This window comes from Perna viridis, chromosome 7, assembly GCF_037379345.1.
Source record: "Perna viridis isolate PV_CMFRI_1.1 ecotype Kerala chromosome 7, ASM3737934v1, whole genome shotgun sequence".
Lineage (NCBI taxonomy): Eukaryota > Metazoa > Mollusca > Bivalvia > Mytilida > Mytilidae > Perna > Perna viridis.
The window spans coordinates 28,961,310-28,987,292 of NC_142451.1; the positions used below are offsets into that span (position 1 = coordinate 28,961,310).

Genomic DNA, 25,983 nt, shown 5'->3' on the forward strand with positions numbered 1-25,983 from the left:
ATTTGTTTTTATGCAAGTAATGCTAATACTGAAAGCCGTTATGAATTAGTCATTACTCGGGCACATTCACCTTTCATGACAAAAGTTTTCAACAACTTTTGTGAAGCGACTGGTATAATGTCTGTTTTTAAATTAATTCTTCTACCGACAGCTATTGGGGTTCTTCTCAAATCTAATAATCTACAATATAAAGCAAACAAAATTTCAATATCTAAAACAGGAAATTGCTTGTCCTTCATTCCTGATATTGTCGCAACAACAATTAATGAAATCACAGGCCTTCTTGTGATGAACAAATTAACAGACAGGAATCGGTTTATAGACTATGAAATGCAATCTTGATTTCTTGTTTCTAATAAAAATGACAATTCAGGAAGTAAGGTACCAACTGCTTATTACTCAAAAGTCATAATTGTAAATTGGTTGATAGTTAGGATAGAACAATTTGAAGACATCGTGATGACACAACTTAAACTTTCTACTTCATTGTTTTTTTTTGTGAAACTAAATGAAGAAGATGTTGTTAACACCAATAATAATGTATTTATATAGAACAATAATTTAATTATTTCTAAGATTGAGATTGCAAGTATATTTTTTTGAAATATTTCGAAAGCTTAAACTTTTCTTTCAGTAATCGAAGATTAAAAAAAGACTATTTTTATTTAAAAAAGCAAAACATTTTCAACAATTAATCACAGAAGAACAAATACCAAATTTTTAAAGTACAAAAAAAAAACAAAAAAAACTGAAGAGTGAATATCATATACACCATAATCCAAATTGATTTACATTTTATAGACCAAACCAAAGTTTTATAGTATGAAAAGGACATTTGCATTGGTCTAAAAATAAAAAGTTGTTCATGACTTTATTTCAAGACCCACTGGCCTCTTTGTTTAAACATGTCATAAAGATTTCTTCCAATTTCATGCATTTCTTGCTCTAACTACAGAAAGCCAAAATTCCAGTTTTACAAGTAATGACTAAATTGGAATGATATATGAACCAAATAAATTGCTGATTTCATAAGAATTACCTCCCAAGATGAAAGACAGCAATTTCACCATTGTGTCGATCCCAGCCTGAGACAATGGTTTTTTGGATGTAGTCTCTAGCATACCTGAGGGAAATAAGAGAACAAAAACATTCAATACTGTACCAAGTGTCAATAATTAATAAGGCAAAAAATAATCTGTGAAAGAAAATCTAGTTTAGGCTTTTTTTCCTAGCAGAGTCAAACAACAAATACCTATGGAGTCTTCATTTTTGGGCAAATGAAAAAAAATGAACTGTGAAAGAAAAATCATGTCAAAAATTTCTTTTTAAACAGGGACAATTCAAAAAGTACAGCAGGAAACCATGCTGTTAAAATGCCCTACGAACTACCAAATTTGCAAAAATCTCTAATGCTGATACCAAATAACTTGACTTAAAACAGATATAATGTCTGTATGATGTAACAACTCCATTTAAATCACAGACATAATAAACAGTTACATGACTGACAATCCAGCTTGCAAAATATCAGGTCAAGCCCCTGTGATCAGGCTCCAACTGTGGACAAGGATGATAAAAAATTAACATTTAGAGAAAATGTGTTCATAGCATGTATTGCCAAGGTAACAAAGTGTAATGAGTATCCAATTAAAATCAGGAGTGGATCAAGAGTTTTTGAAAAGGGGGTCCTCGTTTTTGTCCAAAGCTTGCACAAGATTAACAAAATTTTCCAAAGCTAAGGTGGTTCCAAACCCTGGGCCAAAAGATGCCCCCTACTATGATCCACTTCTGAAAGTCACTGACATTCTTACATACTGGGTCCGACACTTTATCTCATCGGTCATTGAATCCTTAGGATAATTACATTTGTTACTACTAACTACAATTTTAGGAATAAATGAAATTTCTATCAAGTTCCAGTAATGACATTTCCATGGCTGTTATAATGCAATTTAATAAACAGATTGACAGACAACAAAAACCTCGACTGTAATCCAATCCAAATCTATTGCAGATATTGTTGCTTAATCTTTACTCTATTAAATCAAACATAATAACACAATAATAATTATATTACCAGCAATAAATCTGAATATAAACCATGAAATATAAAAATATGAAATATGAAACTTGGAAATTGTGTCTAGCTAACAGCTTCAACTTGTGTCTATTAATCCTACAGTGGATTATTATTTTTTTTGTTTTAAATTCAGTATTTGTTTTACTTTTGTCTTTTCCATTAACTTTAGGAGAGAGAAATAACTCTGAGATTTTCAGTTTTAAAGAGGTAGACCAAGGGTCTACCAACTCTTACAAGTCATTGGAACATATGTATTCAGCATCAATCTCATGTAAGCATCAAAGTAACTTGGACTGATTTCATTCTGTTTCAAATGAAAGTTTGATGAAGGCTTTGGTGAACTGAATATAATACAAACATATCACTGATTTCAAGAGTTATGCCTCTTACCCTAGGTTTACCTCTTTAAGTATGGCCAGCCTTTTTTGTGTTTCTTATTTTAAACCTTGTGGAAATTTTCTTCTACATGTATATGGTAAAACAAGAGGAAACATAAGCTACATGAAAATGATTAAAACCCTTGAAATGTTTTTATGGTTTATTTTAAACATGGAGGGACAGATGTACAGTAAAAACTGTCTAAACTATACCCTTGAAAAAAAAATAACCTGTTTAAACCAAACAACTATCATCTCTCAGTCTGACATTTACAGGACTGAAAGTTGCCTGAAATTTGACTGAAATTTACAATACTGAAAAATGACTGAAATTCAAAGTACTATTAAAAGGCAGAAAATGGTCAGTACTGAAATTATTACCAAAAGAACTTTGTGACTGAAATGTTTTGTGAAAGAAACATACTGATATTATAGCGGCATTCAAATTACATAAAATCTGTTGTTAAATTCCTGGTAGTGTAAAACAGGTTTCAGTATCTATCATAATGCATCCATCTAAATAGGAGCACATTAAAATTGGTGAACGATTATATATAGTAAAGGTGGATTGATTTTACTTTGTTATGGTAAAATGTTTAAGTTGCACTCCAGATAAGAATCATGCAAAATATGATTCAAGGTTGGAAACCCTACATATTTTTATTTTTGATACTTAGTTTAAAATGTTATAGTAAACAGAAATTAACACATGGCTTTTCATATAACCCTTGTTCTTAGGAGATAAAAACTATATAGAATGTACTATAAAATACAAAATTAAGGGAGATAACTCTGTAAATGACACTAAAATACAATAAAAACTGTTGGATTTTCAATGTGCATTATCTTCTAAGAGCAGACTGATTGGAATGAATGATTGTTAATTTCATCATATAGACCTATAAAGCTATCAATAAAAATGTGTAGCATTTTGGTGGTGTAGCACATATTATAGAATTTGCATGATTCTTACAAAGACAACTACTTTAAAAGTATATACTCTTATGAGTCAAAGAATTTTCTTGGACTTATAAAGTATTATCATGAAAGCAATATTAACAAACTAACAATACAGATCTTGAATTGGCCATAGAATTAAGAAATTGCCGAAGCTTAATAATGCTGCCACACTCTACATTATACCAATGAGATCAATGATTTATGATGATTAAAAAACTATTTGCTGACAGTCTCCCCAATTAATCTCTCACAGTTTATATAAAAAATATCACTAATATATAAAATTAACGTATTTTGAGTCATTAGAAATATCATTATTAACTACAGCAAAACCTGTTGTACCAGAAACTAATGTCACACAACATGTTAGGACACTGATTTAAATATAGTGTAAGTCATCAATTTAATTATAGGACAATGTAAAGTAAGTCAGGTAATATTCTGTTTAAGTACTATTATTCATTGGTGCCAATATTTGTCGTTAATCAGTTCTTATATTCTTGAAAGAGCAATCAAAGGGACCAAGAATCTAGCAGAAATCAAAAGAATGTAATACATACAAAGCAATAAAAGTAAATGAGCAACTCAGACTCCACTAAAAACTGGGAGCATGGACCAGGCGCACCAGTAGGGTAAACATCCTCTGCTTTTCTTGAAACACCCACCCAGTTGCTTATAGAAAGTCAAGTCTAAGGTGAACGAAAGAGGAAGGGAAAACTCATTGACTTGACAATTCCATTATACAATTGAATGGGAAGTTTCATGGTTTACCAAGCCTATGAAATTCATGAAAATGTCTATCACATGAACAATTATACTCCCACAGAACATAATTATAACTCTTAAAATAAGACAATTGTGTCTCAAATCTAGCTTTAGCCTATTTTAGTGTTTGAGCCTTGGAGTATCAATTGTCAGTCTACAAGCAACAGTTTCCCATATTTAAGGGTTGTAAAGTCTCATCAGAAATGTAAAAATCAAGGGATGTCTACAATCATCTGTGTTTCAATTCTGAAAATGATATTGAAATCTAACTAAAAAGTTACAAGCCTGAAATTCAATGGCAATGGCACAGGTATAGAAATGATCACTTATATTACTCTATCAGATTTGATAATTACATGATGGATAAGAAAATGATTAACGGTAGGGGACTAAAAACACTATTTTGACTGTCGGAATCAAGGCAAAAAGACAAGATTTTCCATATCATTTTGGGAAATTGTAAAATAATTTCATTGAAGTACATTGAAAATGAAAATTTTAAGGGCAGATAACTCAGTTTGTTTTAGGTCTCACTAACCACTTCCGGGTCAAATGGCCACCCCACTATGTAGTACCAAAAACACACTGAACCTAGACATATGCATTGTAAGTGCATTATTTGTGTGTATTATGATTAAAATAGTCAAAATAAAGCTGAGAATGTGTACTTTAAAATCATACATGTAATTAACTACAAAAGTGTATGAATATTGTTTACATGTGTGAGTAATTTGCCTCCATGCTGTCAGTTAGCAGAACAGGTAAAAATGAGGATTTTCAGTATTATTTATTCAAGTAAATTTTGTGAAGAATTTCTACAATCATCGTACCATTAGCATAATGATTTTGGAAGCCTTCTTTTCCAAGCTTTGCAACGGTATGCAACTTTCAGATGTCACTTGTCCTGGGAATTCACAGTGAAACTTTGAAAATTACTTTTTTAACATGTAAAGTAATGGAAATGTTAGAAGTGGTTAGTGAGACCTTACCTGATTCTTAGAAAAACTTACACTTAACGATCAAAGGAAAAGATGGAAGCAGTAACATTGTAGACCAGTAGACAAAATACCACAAATGATCATCAAACGGACAAAAGACAGAGTCGCAGAAAAGAGAAACTATTGTTTATGTTGGAGTTTTAAATATAAATAGACATAACTTGCTTAAACAAGGCATCCACTTTTCAAGTAGACTAAAGCAAGAAAAGAAATTATCAATAACAATAATGATATAAATGTTATGAATTAATTATTAAAAATAATGCTGATGCAGCAATTCTATCCTACCTTTCTCACCAGATTTAAAAAAAAAACCATAGCATTGGATGGCTATGAAATGAAAATTTGAAAGCATTTTTTTACATTTCAACGTATATTACCTTCTACATTCTACTGGAATATCCACTATCAGCAAATTCATGATATTCTTTTAATGCCTAAGTTTCATTTTAAATTATTGATTGGCTTCTAAAGATCTAAACCACTCTAATCTTTATTATAAAAAAATCTCAAACTGAGATTTTCCTTAAATCCTTAAGTTTGTTCTCAAGTCTGTAATTTCAAGCGATTTGATTGGTCAATAACTGAGTTGTCCAAGAAATTTAGAAATCTCAATTTGAGATTTTTTATGAAACCAGGAATACCAAACAACAACAACAAAAAATCAAATCAAAATGTGAGTTTACATCACATACTTGGCAATAAAAAATCTGAACAGCTTCCTTGGATTCCTCTACAAAACAACTTTGTTGAAACTCTCTTCAAAACAACTTCCTTGGAACTCTCTTCAAAACAACTTCCTTGGATTCCTCTACAAAACAACTTCCTTGAAACTCTCTTAAAAAAATCTCCATGGATTTCTCTTCAAAACCTCCTTGAAACTCTCCCAAAAAAAATTCCTTGGAGCTCTCATCAAAACAACTTCCGTGGAAATCTCTTCAAAATGATTTCCTTGGAACTTTCTATATAACAACTTCACATATTGGAAGCAGGAGTTAAGTACGCTATCAAACTTGGTTTCCTTAAAAATTTCTACAAAAAAGAACTTCCTTAGAACTCTTAACAAAACAACTTCCTTGAAGCTCTTAACTAAACAACTTCTTTGGAACTCTCTTAAAAAAAATCCTTGGAGCTTTCATCAAAAACAACTTCCTTGGAACTCTTAACAAAATGACTTCCTTGGAACTCTTAACAAAACGACTTCCTTTGAACTTTCAACAAAACAACTTCCTTAGAACTCTCTGCAAAACAACTTTCTTGGAACTTTCTACAAAACAACTTCCTTTGAATTTTCTACAAAAACAACTTCCTCTGAACTCTCTACAAAAAGAACTTCCTTGGTACTCTCTACAAGACTACTACCTTGGAACTCTCTACAACATAACTTCCTTTGAATTTTCTACAAAAACAACTTCCTTGGAACTCCCTACATAAAAAAAAAATGTACTAGATCTTCTCTCACACTAACTTAATTTTCTACAAAACAAATTCAATGGCATTGTATTAAAAAATAATTTCCTTGGAACCATCTGCAAATAATTTAATATTTAAAAAAAATAAACTCAATAAACTGCTCAGGTAATTCAGTGCCTCAAATAAAAATCTACAAATGTCATATTTTGAAGCTTTATGTTTCAAGAATTCAAATGTAAAACTACATACAGTACATAATACTTTGTGAGGTACATATTTTCATTATATATATTGCAACAGCTAAATACAATAATGCATGAACCAATCTTATCCTTATTGTCAATTTCAGTATTCTGTACATGTTTCAAGGAGAAACCTCTCAATACATCAGAAATAACAAAAATAGGAAAAACTTAATCCAAAAATAAATTGCATACAAGAAATACAGTACTCAAAACCAAAAATATCAAAACAGGAAGCCAAATCCAGCACTGTAAAATCTCTATACAGTTCAGTTAAATTTATCTCTGAAACAATGTAGTATTGATTATCCTTTCAAAACTTTATAAATTATCCCAAGTGATACAAATTTAGTTCAATTAACCCCCATACAATGGATGACAAAGTGCTAATTAAATTGTAATATCTCAAGAGAGCTATCTTACAAGATCATGAATTAAATTAGGATTTTATCTAGAGATAATCTGCAAGCATTACCAGGAACAAGTTTCATGTCCATAAGCTTTAACAAATCAGAACTGATATTGGAAATAATTCTAAATTGGATAACAGCACATTCAACAGTGATGTTAAGGGGATAAAGTTGGTCTTCCTCCAATAAATTGCCTTAGATAGTTTACTGGACAATGGTGAAGATTGATTCTTCCAGAAACAGCCCTTTGCGAGTTGAGATGATCCATGTAAGATGAGGTCATGCACATTCATCTTAACTTGATCTCCTAAACAATAAAATGTCTTTAAAACATCATAAATATATTAAAAAACAAAGGCAAGAGCAAATTTGACGTCCTATATACTATGTTTCCAGAAATGGTGGTGCTCTCATAAGAGGAGCAAACAAAATATATATATTTTCACAGACAAAACAGGTATTTATACTCATCACAGACCATGTTATCTTTCTCTTGTAACAGAAATTCTTGGACTTTTCTCTCTTTTCATTATGCTCCACTCTTGAAAACAACATGAATTTTCCAAACTGGCGAAAGATAATCCAATACCAAATCTTCACTCATATAAGAAACCCATTAAACTGTTTACATAGATATTTGAAACTATATTTGAAATTCAGTTTAAATCTTATTGTCTAGTTCCTACATGTAAAAGGCAGTTCATCAGGCAATTGTCATTTCTGTATCAGATAGTTCATTAGGGGATTGTCGTTTCAGTATAGGAGAGTTCATCAGGCGATTGTCGTTTCTGTATAAGGGAGTTCATCAGGTGATTGTCGTTTCTGTATAAGGCAGTTCATCAGGCGATTGTCGTTTCTGTATAAGGCAGTTCATCAGGTGATTGTCGTTTCTGTACAAGGCAGTTCATCAGGCAATTGTCGTTTCTGTATAAGAGAGTTCATCAGGCGATTGTCGTTTCTGTATAAGGGAGTTCATCAGGCGATTGTAGTTTCTGTATAAGGGAGTTCATCAGGGGATTGTCGTTTCTGTATAAGGCAGTTCATCAGGGGATTGTCATTTCTGTATAAGGGAGTTCATCAGGCGATTGTCATTTCTGTATAAGGCAGTTCATCAGGCGATTGTCGTTTTTGTATAAGGCAGTTCAACAGGGGATTGTCGTTTCTGTATAAGGCAGTTCATCAGGCGATTGTTGTTTCTGTATAAGGCAGTTCATCAGGCGATTGTCATTTCTGTATAAGGTAGTTCATCAGGGGATTGTTGTTTCTGTATAAGGCAGTTCTTCAGGCGATTGTCATTTCTGTAGAAGGCAGTTCATCAGGCGATTGACCTTTCCGTATAAGGCAGTTTATCAGGATATTGTCCTTTTATCACAGGGCGACAACTCTGTACCCTGAATATCATCATTGTATAAGCTACAGCACAAATTGTCCTAGGACTACTGGTATATTTGGTAGCAATATACAATATATTTAGTGTTGTATGCGAGCAAATCTTTCATTATCAGCAACTTTATATAGCTATGTGTTATCGTTGAAAGGGATATCAAACTAGAGGCTCTTGGGAGTTAGAATAGCCCACCAAGATATAATTTTCACCATAATTTTTCAACCTAGTGTCACCATAATCAAAATTATTAGCAGAGCTCCTTGATATCAGTAATTCTTCAAAGTCATTTGTAGTTTCAGAGAAGTTATTCAATCAGAATGTAACCCCTTGCTATAACTCAACACAAACTGAATAATAAAGGCTTAAGCCATGACTGAATGGATACACATTTATGATTGCAGTGCCATGAATTATTTCTTCCATTATATGAGAAAAAACTTGTATCATTGGTGATAATACTAAGAGAAATATATTTCTACATTATCTGAATACAAATAAATAGTGGCAAGCAGAGTGTTCTGATTTGTCCCACGTATGCAAAATTGATTTGTGAGGAAAAAAAGAAAAAAAAGGACACAACAACTGCAAGACTAGGAAATACCAGACACCTTTAGATAAGATTTCTACACTTTTTAACTCCATCATCTTGTTTGAGAACTAAAATTTTTACCCTTGGAACTCTGAGATTTCTCAGTCAGCATTTTCATGAAAGTTAGCTTTATTTATAACATCTTTAAATAAAATGCTTCACAAAGCACAGCTAGATACACCCACTGAGGTTGAACCCTGATGAGGCAAATATGGAAACAAAATTCAAGATCGATACAACTCTGAATTCAATTGTGGTTAAGTATTTGACCCAAAATATATAAAAAGAAAAATCAAGCATCCATGATCAAAAAAAATCAAACAATTCAACAAAGTTTCATGATAAATGCTTGAAGCGTTTTGAAGTTACTGTGCAATTATGGGAAATCCTCCTTTTTTTTTATTGAATAAAAGTGAAAAAACTCCAAAACAGAAAATCGTGGCAATTAAAGAGGTAGCTAATATCAATAGTAATATCCTACCAGTTACATTTTTTTCTAAAGTTTCATTAAAATGGATGCAACCCTTCTAAGTTATAGTCCAAAAACTATACATCCCCAATTTTTATCAAGAAATTCCCATAACTCTAAATCGAAAATTTGCAAATTTACACAAATTAAAAGGGAGTAATATTAATAAACAACAGACAAAGATTGATAGGAATTGTTGCAAGTGTTTTTTAGTTATGGTAAAAAAACATAGAATTACCTTGTAACAAAGAAGTCCCTTGTCAAAAACTAAAAGTGACAATTTATAAAAATTAAAAGGGAGCTCAAATCAATAGAAAGAAACATTTCACCAAAGTTTCACAAAACTGGTGGCAGAAATTTGAAGATATTATACAGTGTGAATAACAGACAAACAGATGAAAACCCTAATACCAAAATGTGTCCAGTAAAACAGGCATTAAAAAAAAAATTCTCCATACAACAACACTTTTGTTATCACAGAATTAAAATTCTGAGAGTATTGCCTGAATAAAGCTGAAATATTGCTGCTCGGGCTTAACCCCAACAATCAATCAATCTGAGGATACTTTCTACAGAAAACAAGACACAAAGACAAAAAAAACAACAAAACAACAGCACAACAATGGCTCAAATATGTCATGGCTAAGACCTAAAAGAAACAATAAACTTAATAAAAGCAGACTCTGACAAAAAGACCAATATTGATAGGTTAGGAATTGTAAAATTTTATTTTTTTTTAGAAAGATCACAGATGTCTAAAGGATTAAAGGCTTCATGTCATGATCTTATGTGGATTTATTTCTGAATGGAAACTGATAAGAGTTCAAATTCCCATTTCAATCTATCAACATAACACTTGACTGCTTGGTTGGGTTCAGATTTGAAATGAGTATGATCACTCACTGCAGCTTAAAAAAATACAAGAATTTTGTTCGGGCATCTTGCAATCTAGTAAAGAAATATGTATTTTTTATACAAAAAATAGTGTCAAATATAGTGTGAAAACTTATCTTTAAAATATCTTAAAAGAACTTTTGACATAATACATTAAAAGGTAAAAAAAAATTGTTTAAGAACCATTCAAAGGGGAGATAAGTGAAAAAAAATGTAAAGAAATCAAAGGATTTCTTTTTAAATAGCAAAAAAACATTTTGACTCCTCAATTTCTATTATAGAAACTGAAAGAATATCAGACAATTAAACTGTGTTTACAAATCATAAGAATTTTGTATGTTCATGATATATGGAAATTCCTTGATTTATCCATATAACACCATGTACAGTGGAAACTGTCTAAACAAAACCCTGAAAAATTTGAAAACCTGCCTAAACCCAACTCTGAATAATCTGAAAACCTGTCTAAACCAAACCCTGAATATTCTGAAAACCTGTCTAAACCAAACCCTGAATGATCTGAAAAATGTTCTTTGGTACTTCAAAATTATATCACAGCCAAGAGAGCGAGAGAGAGAGAATCTATACTTATTGCATTGCTTTAAACATTAACTTCCAGTCTAATTATTTAAAATCATGCTATAGCCAAGGGAGAGAATCCATACTTATTACATTGTGGACTGAATTCTCCTTAGTTTCTGCTGTCATGGTACCTCAAGTTTTGAAGTGTAATAAATAAACTGGTAAGTCGTAATATTTGCAGCTGAGAGGCATGGTGAGAAATTCCATTAACAACAGTTATCAGACTTTCAAAGTGACAAAAGTGTACAGGTATGAAAGGATTTTTTCCTGCTATTTAATGCATGGTTACATTCTGACAGCTTTAGCATTCAGAAACAATATACCCTGCATTAGATTGTGCAATATTAACTTTACCATGTGATGTAAGATCAATACAATGCACATCAAGAGTTTCAGTGCAAGGCTTTAGGGTTAATGAACTGTTTTTTTTTATATGTTGCACTCCAGATAAGGATCATGCAAAATGTGATCCTTGGTTGGAAAGCCTACATATTTTTATTTTTGATATTTTGTTAAAAATGTTATAGTAAACAGAATTTAACATGTCTTTTAATATAACCCATGATCTTAAGATATACACATAATATAGAATGTACTGCAGAATTCAAAAATAAAAGAGATATCTCTGTAAATGACACAAAACAATAGAAACTGTTGGATTTTCAATGTGAATTATCTCCAAAGAGCAGACAGATTGGAATGAATAATTACATATTTCATCATATTGACCTATAAAGCAACTTAATATAAAAAATAAAAATGTGTAGTCTTTTTGGGGCATATTACATAGTTTGCATGATTCTTACAAAGACTACTACTTAAAAATATGTAAAATTAACTTAACTGCTAAAACAGATTTCATTATTAAAAATAAAAAAAAATACTAAGTTCTGATAGTTAGCTAATAATATTAATTTTAATCACTCCCTTTTTCAATGGGTACAAGGACTTACAGGAAATGATATCAAGGTAAGAGTGAACTTGTTTTTGTGATTAACACCAGAAAACTGGTGTTTTAACAAATCTTCTTATGAATACTTTAATGACAGGCTACCCCTTGTGTGTGTTCCAGTTTTCTACCAACCCTGAGATTTTAAACAAAATCTAAGGAAGCCAAATTGTCATAGTTTTTTGTCATCAGATTTTATTATGAACCAGTGACATTCAAAGCACATTATATAAAATATTTTTTTTAAGTATCTAATAACAAGTTTGATGTGAAAGAAAAGCATTTTTACACACATATATTTAACTTGGAACTTTTTTACCTACCATTTAGGTTTGAATGCCACTATTTGTCCTCCTTCTAACACCAATGACAATTTGAGTTGTGTCCCTTTGATTCCAGTATCTGCTGCCAATATCTTTGCAGATTTTAAGGAGTGAAGAACACATCCTAAAAGATAAGGGACCAAAGTAAACAAGCAAAATTCTAACCATGTTAATTATGTTAAATGTTAAACAATAAAGTGAAACCAAAAATCAATAATCAAAGAGAGATAACTCCCAAAAATATAGCTTAGTTACAAAATCATTAATATACTGGTGTAACTCTATTCCAGTGGTTTGGTTACAACTTTACCAGAAAGAACCATTAGTTTTTTTAAGGTATTTTTAAAAGGTGTTGATAAAGCATGCAGCTGCACACTTTTAAGCGCTACAAACTGTAAGTATACCACCACATGAACAGGAAGTTGATATAAGACAACAACCAAAATCACTCCAACATATGCCCCATCTACATAAAGTCATATACATATGTATCACATTCGGACTGGTGTTATATAGGAGCTAGATTCTTCTAATGAAAATATATATATATATAGCCACATACCAAATTTGAAATCAATCTATTCATTTGAAGGTGAGATATTAGTGACAAAATTTTGACAGACAGAATGACAGACAATTTTATTTGCCATGAAATTGATGTTACTATACCATAAACCAAGTTTCTTTTTCACAAAAAAAAACTTTTAAAAAGTGTTATTAAAAACTCTTCTGTGATAGAAAGTAATAGCAAACAGAAATCAAAAAAAACTTTCATGAGGGGAGGACAGACAAAAGAACAAAAATGTTTTGACTTTTCAGTTTCAGGTACATGTACATACTCAATCAAATTTTGCCATGCAATTTTTCAATGTTTGCACAAGTATGAAAAAGTGTGTTACACTGTTGTTACCGGTATTATATCTGAACCAATAAACATTAGTATAAAGAAAGACAGCCTTCAAAGTAAAACATCATGCTAAGAAATTACAAAAGCCCCAATAAAATCAATTTTCCAAAAAGTTGCCATGACATGGATAACATTAAAGAAATAAAAATTGGGAATCAATACCTACGAATTGGGATAAAAATATAGAATCAGTTCTAAACGAGGGTTAGACAAAAATGGATATTGATCCTTGTGTAACAACTGTATTCCTTATAAGTTCAATAATATCCAATGATAGGACATTCATTATTTATCAAAACAAGACTAAATATATACAGCCATTCTCTGAGGCTTAATAAACAACTTATTCTGAACATAATGAACTCTGGCAGAAACAGCTTCTTAGGATTAAAATAAATAGAATTTCAAGTTTGGAATAAGGGACTAATCTTGCAAAGGAAATCTACTTAGCAATTGTAAGTTAGAAAATAAAAAGAGAAGCTATATTCGTTAATAATTCAAATATTTGTGCTTCAATGAATGGAGGCAACAATGAAAAGAACTTTGATCAATTAACTACAGCTGATGCGGATAAAAAAATGAGTAATGAATCGATAGACATCAATACAATTAGACAATAATGTGTGATAAGTAAATTGGGAAATCATAGGGGAAACAAGCGGGTAAGATCAACATTGTTTAACTATTTGTTATTTTGTGTCATGTTTGTTCATGACATGAATATCTTCTCTTCTGTTAATTTTGTTATAATTACTAACTTATTGATGAGGGCAGTATAACATACTCAACTAGAACACCTGTTTATTCAAACTTGTGTGAAGGCTTTGTGATTTAGATGATATGGATCTTACCCTACCAGTGCACCTGGTCCATGCCCCCAGTCTTTAGTGGAGTCAGAGTTGCTCATTTGCTTTTGTTACTTTGTATGCATGATTTTAGTTACTTTATGTTCTTTGTTGTGTATGTCTGTTTTCCAAGTCTGGTCTTTGTCCCTGGACCCTATAACCTTGGTTCCCTTGATTACTCTTTCATAAAAGTGACATATTGATTAATACCATTGATTGCTTGATAGGTTGATTGATTAAACGATTGATTGTTTGATTGGTAACTTGTAATTCAACATCCATTTATATCGCAAAAAAACATTGATCAAGACTTGTATTAGTTTAAGTACTAAAACTTTGGCAATATTTCAACTTTGGCTCAAAAGGATGACATCCACCTGAAAAGCATACCAAAACAACTTGTCATCTCTTTCTGCTAAACGTGTGCTTTGTACAGAAATAGCTCAGCAGATTGCTATTGATTCAATACTTCAGGTATGGCTTTGTTTGGGGGAATGAACCTGATTAGAATTGGAACAATAAATTTTATGACTGCTTTATAGGAAATATCACATATATATTATCCTTGTCAATCATTAATGATATACATGTTTGTCAGAACACATAACTTTTGAAATCTTTATACATGAATTACAAAATTGTTTTATATTACAAGTACATGTATACAAAAACATGTACATGTACACATACCCAATGTAGTATATAGACATTTCCAAGGAATATTGATGTTTTTATTTTTGTCAAGGAATAGTACCTTTTAATTTTGTCAAAGAATAGTAGCCTTTAACTTTGTCACAGAATATACATGTAGTCAGGTTTTTTTTGTCAAGGAATATAGTTGCTTTAACTTTCCATGATAGCTACAAAGTCAGCACTTTTTTAAACTTAAACAAGATAGTCACTGTTCATGTAAGTGGATGACTATAGATTTATGAAAAGCCAAACTAGAGAATAACATCTTCATGATGAAAAATTTTATCATGATATGATTGGCATGTAGATGTTTCAATTATATCAAAGAGCCTCTTACATGTCTAAGTTCAAAGGCAAAGAGATTGTCAGAAAAGTGAATCTGTTTTTATCACCATTACTTCAGCTCACTTGCCTTTACAGTAAAACCTTCCTCAACAGAACCTTGATTAAACAGAAAAACCTGTCTATACCATATATAATCTATAGTCTTTCCATATCAGTTTCAATAGATTTGATCCTATGTAAACCAGACATCTTCCTGTATAGAATAAAACCTTAAGTCTAAAATAAGTTCTGTTTGACAAGGTTTCACTGTACAAACCAGCATAAAAATGTATAGAACTCTTTATCATTTCAGTTAAGTGCAAACAATGCAGCATAAATTAGAAGTGACAACAATAAAATTGTTCTATATTACAAGTACATGTATACCTAAACTATTTAATATAGCCTTCTCCAGGGAATATACTTGCGTTTATACCATTGGAATTATTATGCGAGTATCTAAGGTAATTATAAATTATTACAAGGAGTAATATAACAACTGGTAACTTCAGAGAATGGAGGAATTCATTTCTATTCCCTGATGAAATATTGTATCACTGGACAATGAACAAAGAAATCAAGCCTACAATTAAATACATATGACATGATAGAAATCTCTCTGTACCACGAGAACAGATTTGTTCAATGTGTCATAGTTTTCCTTTCCTCTTTTGTCTAACATGGACTTGACTTATTATGAGCAACTTGGCATATATTTCTAGAAAAGCATAGAATGCTTACCCTAATGGTGCACCTGGTCCATGCTCCCAGTTTTTAGTGGAATCTGATTTGCTCATTTACTTTTGTTTTTTTTTGTACATATTATTTTGTTTATTTTATGTTCTTTGTTGTGTGTGTCTAGGTTCCCTGTCTGGTCTTTGTCCCCGGGTTGCAATCTTTTGATTTCCACTATTCTGAATGCAGACAAGAGAACTAAAAAATCCCTCACTCAAACATTAACTTTTGACACTCAAAATGCCTAATAGCCAATTTCTTTTTATGTCTTAATTGGTTTAAAAAAATAAATAAAGCTTGAAAACTTTATGGTTACTGTACTGAATTCTAAATAACATTAAATACTACAGTACAACTTAAATAAAAATACTGTAAGCAAAGAGAATAACCCCCCCCCCCAACTTCATATGGACACAAACCTTTAATTTGGATTTATCTCCCTTTCGTATCATCCAACAGTAATTATATTCCTTCAAGTACATCTACATATCATACCCAATCTCCTTTTAAAATAGCATCAAAATACCTTGAGCAGTTAAAAAGATGGACAGACTGACAGACAGACAGAGTGATTTCTTTACACCTCCAAAAAATTTTGTTTGTAGAGGATATGATAATAATAATTTCATTTGCTGTGCATATCATTAAAAAAAACTTATATAACACTGGACTAAAATTACATTTACTGTGCATATTATTAAAATATGCTAAATCTCATTGGATAATCGGCTGTACACATGATATTTCAAGAGTAAATTAAAGACTACTTTGAGCTATTTATAATTAAGTAGTATACAATTATTGATCACTGTACATTGCCTATTTTCTATGCATATCTAAAATAAAATAGAAATAAAATCAGAAAAAAACATGAATGTAATTATAAGAATTGAATGTTATATTTTTATTATGATTCATTGGCTGGCAAAAACGTTGTTTTCCACATGAAATGCTAGCCAACTTCATTAAAAACATGCTACGATCAATGCTTTTATACTTTATACGCTGATGAAACATCAAAAATGAAACATTCAATTCTTAATAAGCCTTATAAATGATGTTTCATGAGACACTAGGAGGAAGAATCTTTCTAAAATTTGTCCGATTCTAAAATTACATTTAACCTGGTTGAACTTTTTTACCATTACTTTTTATCTTAGCTCCTTGCTTTGTGCCAAAATTCTTGAAAGAGTTATTGTTCTTTATTTCTAGTGATATTTACCAATTTTTTAGAGAGTACCTGGTGGACAGAACTACTTTCAATTGCAAATGTCTACAATTCTAGCAAATTTTTTAAGAAGAAATTCTACTTTCTATATTCGAAATTACTGTAAATGTATTAATTTTGTGGCAGCTAATTTTCGAGGATTCTGTCAAGTGAACATATTCTCGGGTATCAATTTGCATGATTTAAAAAAAAAAAGATTTCCATAATATAATGTTTAGAATCAATATCATGGGTACTATTTTTTGCAATTTTCTATCCACTGCAAAAATAGTGAAAATTAGTACATTTACAGTATTTTTTAGTGTAGTGCAAATGGCTGAGTAGTTCCGACTACATAAAACACATTTCTAGTAATTTATATAGGCCACTCCCACAACTACCATGTGTATTGCATTTCTAAGACTATAACAAAAATAACTGAAATAGTTCAAAATAAGAGAGACATGTCAAATGCTATCCCTTATTGAATGTTTCATTGGAGTGTAAAAATGTTGACTCATTCATTTCAATGAAAAATTCCAAAATATGCAACTGGTCAATGCATCTACACACTAATGAAACATCAAAAATGAAAAATTCAATTCCTAACTGAATAAAAGGAATTAAATTTTACACCCTAGTAACTATAATGGATTCTTCTACTTGTAAAGGCAGTTAACGATTTCCAGAACCCCACATTGCAACCAAAATCCAAATTTACACGTTTTTTATTTGATAGAGGAAATTAATAAGGAATTGCAATGATTCTAAAACCTATTTGGTTATCAACATTGTAATTTTCAGAATCAATTGAATGTTTTAAGTAGAATAATTCTTAGTTGGTATACCAGGATATTAAGTGAAGTTGATGTGTTCATTGTAATGTTATATGATTTTATAACAGATTTGGCAATTAAATATCACTGCAAAGATATCAAAGCAACAGAATGCAATATCCTCTTTGTGTATTGATTCTCCATTGTTGCTTTTGATAGAACAAGCATTGAAGTACCAATAGATGAAAACTTTGTTAGGGTTTAAAGCTGGCATTGTAATAGAAGCATTTATGTCAGTAGGAAAGGGTGAATTTGCAATGCCTTGGTCTATTGATTTTGTCAGCCTATTTCAATCATTTGTTGGTCCTTAATTTGTATTTTTTACCAATTGCTTGAAGATTAAGTAAACTGTATTACAATATAGAAGGTAATTTTTACAGGTAACCTTTGAAAAAGATTTTTTTTCCTTTTTAAATTGGTGTTTTGAAGTGCCATTCAATTAAGAAAGGTTGTTTCATGATGTACAGTCTATTTTAAGAAGTAAGAAGTCACATTGAGCTAAATATTACTGGTATACCTGATTTCATACTAGTCAAGTGCACCCTTTTATTGTAATTAATTATTGTAATTTCTTGTATTAAGGGGCTTCAGAAAAAGCCTGCTGTAGAAAGGATTCTGGTATATTCAGGGTTTGGTTTCAACAGATTTCAAAGTACAACAAACTACAGTATTGGTGTTTTTTGTTTTTTTTTTTGTTTCTTGGCAATTTGATATTGTGCTATATTCCATGTAGATATTGAGATGTAAGAATAAAAACATTAAAATTCATACGTATATGTATATTGATGGTACATGTAGATTACAGGATCATAAAAATTTTATTATATGAAACAAAATCACCCTTTTTACAACATAACCATAATATTTTCGACCCATGAAAAAAATCACTTATGATTATGTAATATACATTTTGTACTTGATAAATAAAAATAAAATTCCTATTATTCAATACAAACAATAAGCAATATGGAAACTGAAACTACAGGATCTATTTATTCTTTGTCTTGCTTCAATTGACATTCCATTAAAATGAGACAGATTAAAGATTTCAAAGAGAAATCCGTACATTTTTTGTCGTTGATGTATTGATTCTGAATTGTCTACTCATCAAATTGATACTAAATATCATTTTACAATGGTTTAATGGACTAAATTACTTCTCAATCAGCCGAAAATTATATAATTGTACAGGCATATGCTGCAATCTTGCTTTTATTCCATACAGGCACAAGCTGCAATCTTGCTTTTATTCCATACAGCATCATTAGAATGTCAACACTACATAAATTATTTTTATTGTATCATTTCATGATAGTTATTTTTATTTCTGACAATCTGAAAAAGCATGGCATTGATTTTTAAGATGAACAAACTTAAAGCAGTCAAGAGAAATGAAAAAGAACTTAATTGTCATGAGAAAATAGAAAAAAATAAAGACCTGGCAGATTTCAGGCCTTTCTATTTATTATCAATTAAAATTTCAAATCATATTAATCTGGGGATGCTTAAAAGGGCAAAGCAACAAAAACTTTATGAAAAAAAAGAACAGGTTAATAGGCAATCAAACTGTAAAACATATAAGTATATAACTGAAGCTGTACACAAAATTTCAAATAATTCCCAAAAGGTGTAGCTGAAATTAACAGGATAGATATATAAAATTCACACCAACACAAGTAAAACTTGATGCCTCAGATGCTTTAAGACAGGAGTATAACTAACTAAAGCTGTAATTTTCCTGAGTGATTCCTCCCACTTGCATTACATTCCATAGAAATTATGAAGTTAGAATAGATTATCTTTACAAGATATTTGCTTGATGTAAATGTACTTATGATGCCTGTAAGCCACCTTCCTTCCTTAAAATTTCAATATAATTAAAGGAATTGTTAGAATAATGCTGGACTTGCAAGCTTTAGTACATGTAAACTCCATAAATTGGATTATCTCCTTTAGTAAGCACTTGCAACAAGTTTAGGGCTTGCAAGTTTATTTCTGCATTAATTTTTTATTCCGAAATTTGTACTTCTGAAAGTGTTCAAAACTGATGACCAGTGAGTATTTAGTTTGCTATTTCCCAGTGCATCAATACACTGAACAGTTATAAGAATTTTCTATTTGATGTAATTAACAAACTTGTTATACTAGCATATAAATAATTTTATCATCAAATTTACATTCCTGGGTTTTTGTTGATGAGACTGTAGCTTTTACCTCATAAACAACCAATTCCTAGCCTTTGAATGGGATTTAGGAATCAATTCTCATGAATTCACATGGTCAAGTGATGAGACTTACAAGCCCTAAGCTGAAAAAGTCAAAAATATAGTCTTTGTGAAGTCTTTTGTGTATAATAACCAAAGCTAACAATGCACAGCTTTATGAGATAATAATAAACTACTGTTAAAAAAATTCATCCCTTGTTTGCAAAGTTTCATTCTCAAAGTCCTTGATCTTACTGAAAAAAGAAGTACATGTATTTACGTAAACATACCCCTGCTTTGATGCTGTCTGTCTGATCATCTGTCTATTTTTCGTTCCCAGTACCAATCAATGACTCCTCTCAAACCACTAAATGTAATTTGGTAAAACTTTCACACATTCTTTACAACATGAAGCAATTGTGCATCTCCTATTTAGTTTTTCCATCTGAATGATTTCAGTGGATGCTTACATATTTTATATGGTGGGAAGCAAGAGTATTACTTTGCTAAGATTTTCTAGTTTTAACCCTAATTTGCTTAGCTTTATATGGTAAGTAATAATGAATTTCAGTGAAATTTTTAATTCATTGCTGTACATAGTTTACGAGAAATCCTTTCCCTGAAATCTGGGTTTTTTAACTCTATTCCCAAAATATTGTCATTATTGTATGCATTAAAAATAGGTACGGAGAATTAAGTTAAGGCTACCTCTAAAACAGCGAAGTTGTTGAGGTATTTTTAGTATTAATTTTGTAGGATTAGATGCAATGACTTCCTCTTTGAAACCACATAACTTGGATAGTAGAGGTATTTTTATTTTGATTGCAGGCACTGATTAAGGCGGGGTGCACCAGGTACATACCCCCTAACTAAAAATTGGGAATTTTTTTTTACAAGATATCTTGATTTTCACCTCCAAAACGTGTTTTGCCTTGCTTCACTTGGTACTTTATTGTGTAAGCACCCCCTCTTACCTGAAATCCTGAATCCCCCCTCTGGAATGGTTTGATGAGGTAATCATATGACAACCTCCAAAAAATGTTTTGCCTTGCTTCGTCTGGCATTTTACTCTATAAGCACCCCCTCTCACCTGAAATCCTGGATCCGCCCCTTTGGTTGGGTTGATGAGGTAAACATCATGGCAACCTCCATAACAGTACACTATTATTCAACTTTGTTTATGTTTACCAATAGATGAGTTAGCATTGTATCTTGTACCTTTGCAGGAGTAAAGACAGAGGCCAACAGACCATGTGAAATAGCAAAAAATATCAAAGACTCACAGTTCTTGCGTGCTTACTGAATGGATTTACTTCTATAGCATGCTGAAAAAAGTGTCTAAGTCATCTGCGTAAATCAGATATTCATTTAGAAAAATAAACTTCAGAATCAATCATTAATCTTTTTAGAATGAAAAAACTGCATTAAAGTTTGACTGCAATATCTTTTGAGATACTGAAAATTCAATTGAATATAATTATTGTTTGGAGAATAAACTCAAAGTGATAGATCCGAGGAAATCTATGAATTAGCCGATTATTATGAAAGACTGCATTATACCAACACCAATGTGACTTAATCAAGGAAGATTATTTATGTAGTAATGAAATTACTCCAGATTCAAGAATTCTTTGCCTGAGGATAATGAAAAGTACTAAAATATTGAAGCATCTCATCCCAAAGTGAAGGAATTTCAATTTGTTTCAGAGTGGAAGACTTGGCAATAGTTATAGTCCTGAAGTAATACTTCAGAAACAGGCTTAACTCACAACAAACCAACTACTACTACCCATTTGAAATGAGAATTATGTGAGAAGCAAAAGTTTCAAGATAAAGCTGACAATGAGAAATAAGGAAAAGACATCAAGCTCTGGCTGTAGGGTGTTGAAGAGGAATGATGGAAGAAATCAAAAGTACACGAGTGTACCGATGATCAAGATAAATCGTTCCAAAGCTGAGGATCAACACACTGAAGATGATTCAGATACTGATTCTTACAACCCACACAAGTAAGTCATGTGACTTTAACAAATGGTTAAAATATATTATCCCTCTTTCTCTTTAATGATGGTAAATCAAGTAAAATTTAAAAGCACTCTACTGTAGTCATCATAATATTAGCAGAGAAATTCCACTGAATGAAACTCAGTGCTTTAAAATCATGAAATAAAATAAAATTAAAATTAGTTTTATAAACTAGAAAAAAAAAACAAATGAAAGCCAATTAAAAAAATATACATGAAACTACATGAAATTTGGATCAGTTAGCTTAGAGACACTTAAGAAAATACACAGCAACAATATCTTAGCAGATATTTTCTTTTTCAATTCGAAGTGTTAAAGAATGTATCTGATGGAATAAACATTGTGTTTTGGGAATTTGATATGTTCCTGAAGGTAAATCAGTTTCTAAATGTTGAACAAGATTATAAACAATCTTTGCAAATGGGTTGAGATGGTAGCTTCGGCTATAGTCAATTTTGATTGATTTGAGATTTACACCTGACTGACACCTCCATTTAAATCAATTTGTAGGGTAACTAATTAAGAATTTTGGAGCAATGCTGTAATTACCTTTAGCTGGTTATTGGTTCAACCATTTCATTAGCAAGGAGGACTGGGATTAATTTTTTAATTCCTAATTTTTCCCCAAAAACTGTTTTTAACTCAGCTAAGAACTTAAAAAAAACATATGATTCAATATTTTCTCCCATTCTAAAATAATGTAAATTTTCAATAAAAGTTTTGTTCCCACTGCTTCTGAAAAAAAAAAATCATTTTCACAATTGCCCAAAAATATGCTCTCACTAAACAAAAAAATCCAAGGCCTCCTTTTCTATGCCTGATTGTGTTACATATTCTCAGTCAGTAATTGACAGTTTCCTTACACATAAGGTACAAATCGGTCATTGCAATATCAATTTAACAATTGAGGTGATTTTTCAATCAAGTCAGTTTGCTATTGAGAAACAGTTCATGGATAACACTGCAAATATCAAACTACTTAAAGTTGGCATCAGTTGTGAAGACCACAAAAAATTAAGCAGAATTTTTGGGGTTTTTTTGGCAAATGAAATGCTCCCCTATTGCAGCTTGATATGACCATAATGGCCAAACCCTGAACAGTGGTTGTTAGACACTATTCTTTGTTTGGAACAGTTAAAATCTTTAGCCCAATAGAGCTTTCTGATTCAGTGTCAATGTGATTATTGAGTTTGAAATAGAATTATCTCATTTAATCATTATTGTTCATAAATGAAATACAAACTTCAAAGGGCAATAACTCTATAAGTGCATAAGTTGTGGAGAGTAATTGTAAATTACAATGCAAAGAGATTTTATCATTTTGTTAAACATTTTTGAGTGAATTGCCAAAAACTATTTGTCTTATTTTCAAGCAATAGAGGCCTTGTTTATCAAAAAGTGAAAAACATACTCAATATATGTTCTAAACAAAAATTTTCCCATTCTATATGGACATTCCAAGTTTTTCTAATGATAAATCTACACATGTTGAAATTTCAGCTCCAGACTGTTCTCCTGGAGTAAAATGATGCAACAACCAGCCATTTCCCCCTATGGATACAATTTAAACAGTCAGAATTCAGCCATTTCTGCCTATAGATACAATTTAAACAGTCAGCATTGCTGTGAAACCTTGCGGTTTGACTGTTACTAAATCTCCTTCATTGTATTTACAATGTATTTGTTTACCTTATAACTATCATTCTGATGCTTAATCGTCAGTCTCTGTAAGCATCAGGCAGTGGGTGAAACATCGTATGAAAAAAAAAACACCATTTTGAAAGTTTGATTTGACTATTTGTACCATCAGAATCGGGGAAAAAAGACAAGATTTTCCAAATCACTTTAGTAAACTGAATTGTAACTTCACTGAAATGCACTGAATAAGAACATTTCAAGGGCAGATAACTCTGTCAAAAACCTCACTTTTCTAACATTCTATTGAAAAATTTCTAACAAATCCAGAAAGGCAGAGATCAAATAATAGTATTTTCAAATAGAGAGAGCATCCTTGAGTGAAATTATGTTGTCAGATTGGCGGGTTTTTGATATGCATGTTTCTGAATTTTCCCATTTTGCCTAATTCTTACAAATACTTACACTTAACTAAGAAAACTGACAAAACTGTCATTTATACCTTTGTTTTTAATTACCAGCTCTAATCATTTATAACACCCTAAAGTAAATTACTTTGGTTTACATGAGAAAAATACTAATTAAAGAAGACAAAATCAATATTAACTTGATAGGAAAATACCTATTACTGTTATAATTGATGGTATTATCTCAATGAAAATAGAAAGTGATTTTCTCAACAGATACTGCATAACAAAACCCAGGGTAAAAGTGACACTAATTTGATTGATGATTGTGCAACCTTGGAATATTTTTATCTCATATATACAGGCAAAGCAGCAGGGCTGATTAACTGTCAATTGACCCAATTTATAAATAAAATATGAAGAAACTGTTATTCAAGTTTTGCCCTTATTGACCAAGATAAAATATTATGAGATAGGGGACAGTTTTTCAACTGAAGCCTATTTAACTAACACCCATGGAAAATTCTGATGTTTGAAGGGAGTGAGGTAGAAGTCTTGTTCAATTTTAACTTTCCCCTGCTGGTAACTGTGATGAAACTTGAACGAACAAATTGGTGGAATGTGGAACGAAGTTGGGGGTGGATGGACAAGGTCATTCCAATATACTACCTAGTCTTTGAGTGGGGGTATAATATTCAACATTAGGAATCTTTCAAAATAAACTGCTACAGATTTATAGCATGTCCACTCTTTTGCATGACATCTATAAATACGGTGCTCACTATGCAAACAAGAATGCTACGCGTAGCCATATGTCCCCCACCGCTATAGACAGAGTTGAATTACAAATGTTTGACACTTGTCAACTTATGTACTTTCATAAGTCCATGTGGCGATTTAAAGTTAATGTATCTTAATGAATCAAATTAAGTTAGGTTAAGAATTCTTCATACAACAACAAAAAAATCCGCAAAAAAAGAACGTGAAAAATGAACAAAGTCCTATAACTCCCATAAAAATTGTCGAATCAAAAGAGCGGTTAAGTATGATCAACTACATATGGTGACAAACAGTCCTACAAAATTTGGTCAAATTCCATTCAGTGGTTTCTGAGGAGTTGCTTCCACAAGGTGTTCCTATTGCGAATAATGTGAAAAATGAACAAAGTCCCATAACTCCCATAAAAATTGCTAAATCAAAATAGCAGTTATGTATGGTGAACTACATATGGTGACAAGAAATCCTACAAAATTTGGTCAAATTCCGTACAGCCGCTTCTGAGGAGTTGCATCCACAAGCTTTGGACGCACGGACGGACAACAGCATTTTTATGTCCCTGCTCTGCGTTGTGGCAGGGATCAACTAGCAAATGTTTACATAATGTGTAATACACCAAATACACCAGAGATTGACTGTTTATTTCAATCATCTGTCTTGAGTTTGTTTTCAAGCCCATATAAATATTTTTTCCTGTAAATATCAAAACCTATTCTGCATACATTAACGGTCTCAGTCTTGCATATTTTTTACAATAGGCTTCTTTTGTTAACCTTCAATTTTCCGAATTATAAATTATAAAAAAAAATAAGCAAGGTTTTTCAATCTACATTTTGATCATGTGTTTCTAAAAGAACATGATGAAGAACATTGTATGGTATATTTAGGAAAAAAAGATGAACTTAGCACAAAAACAAAAGCAGGAAAAGGTAAAGAGAAAACGCACAAAT

General features: G+C 31.3%; 1 protein-coding gene across 2 annotated transcripts in view; it reads right to left on the minus strand.

The window, feature by feature from the left end:
* The window catches only part of LOC148612167 (glycosaminoglycan xylosylkinase-like), a 46,663-nt gene that overhangs the window by 11,121 nt on the left and 9,559 nt on the right, over positions 1-25,983 (minus strand). For both annotated transcript variants that reach the window (XM_088593369.1, XM_088593370.1), the window contains exons 3-5: positions 12,439-12,562; positions 1,040-1,123; positions 71-180 (exon numbers count right to left, since the gene is read on the minus strand). In XM_088593369.1, coding sequence (XP_088449495.1) covers positions 71-180; positions 1,040-1,123; positions 12,439-12,562 — 318 coding nt within the window. The remainder of the gene's footprint in view (positions 1-70; positions 181-1,039; positions 1,124-12,438; positions 12,563-25,983) is intronic.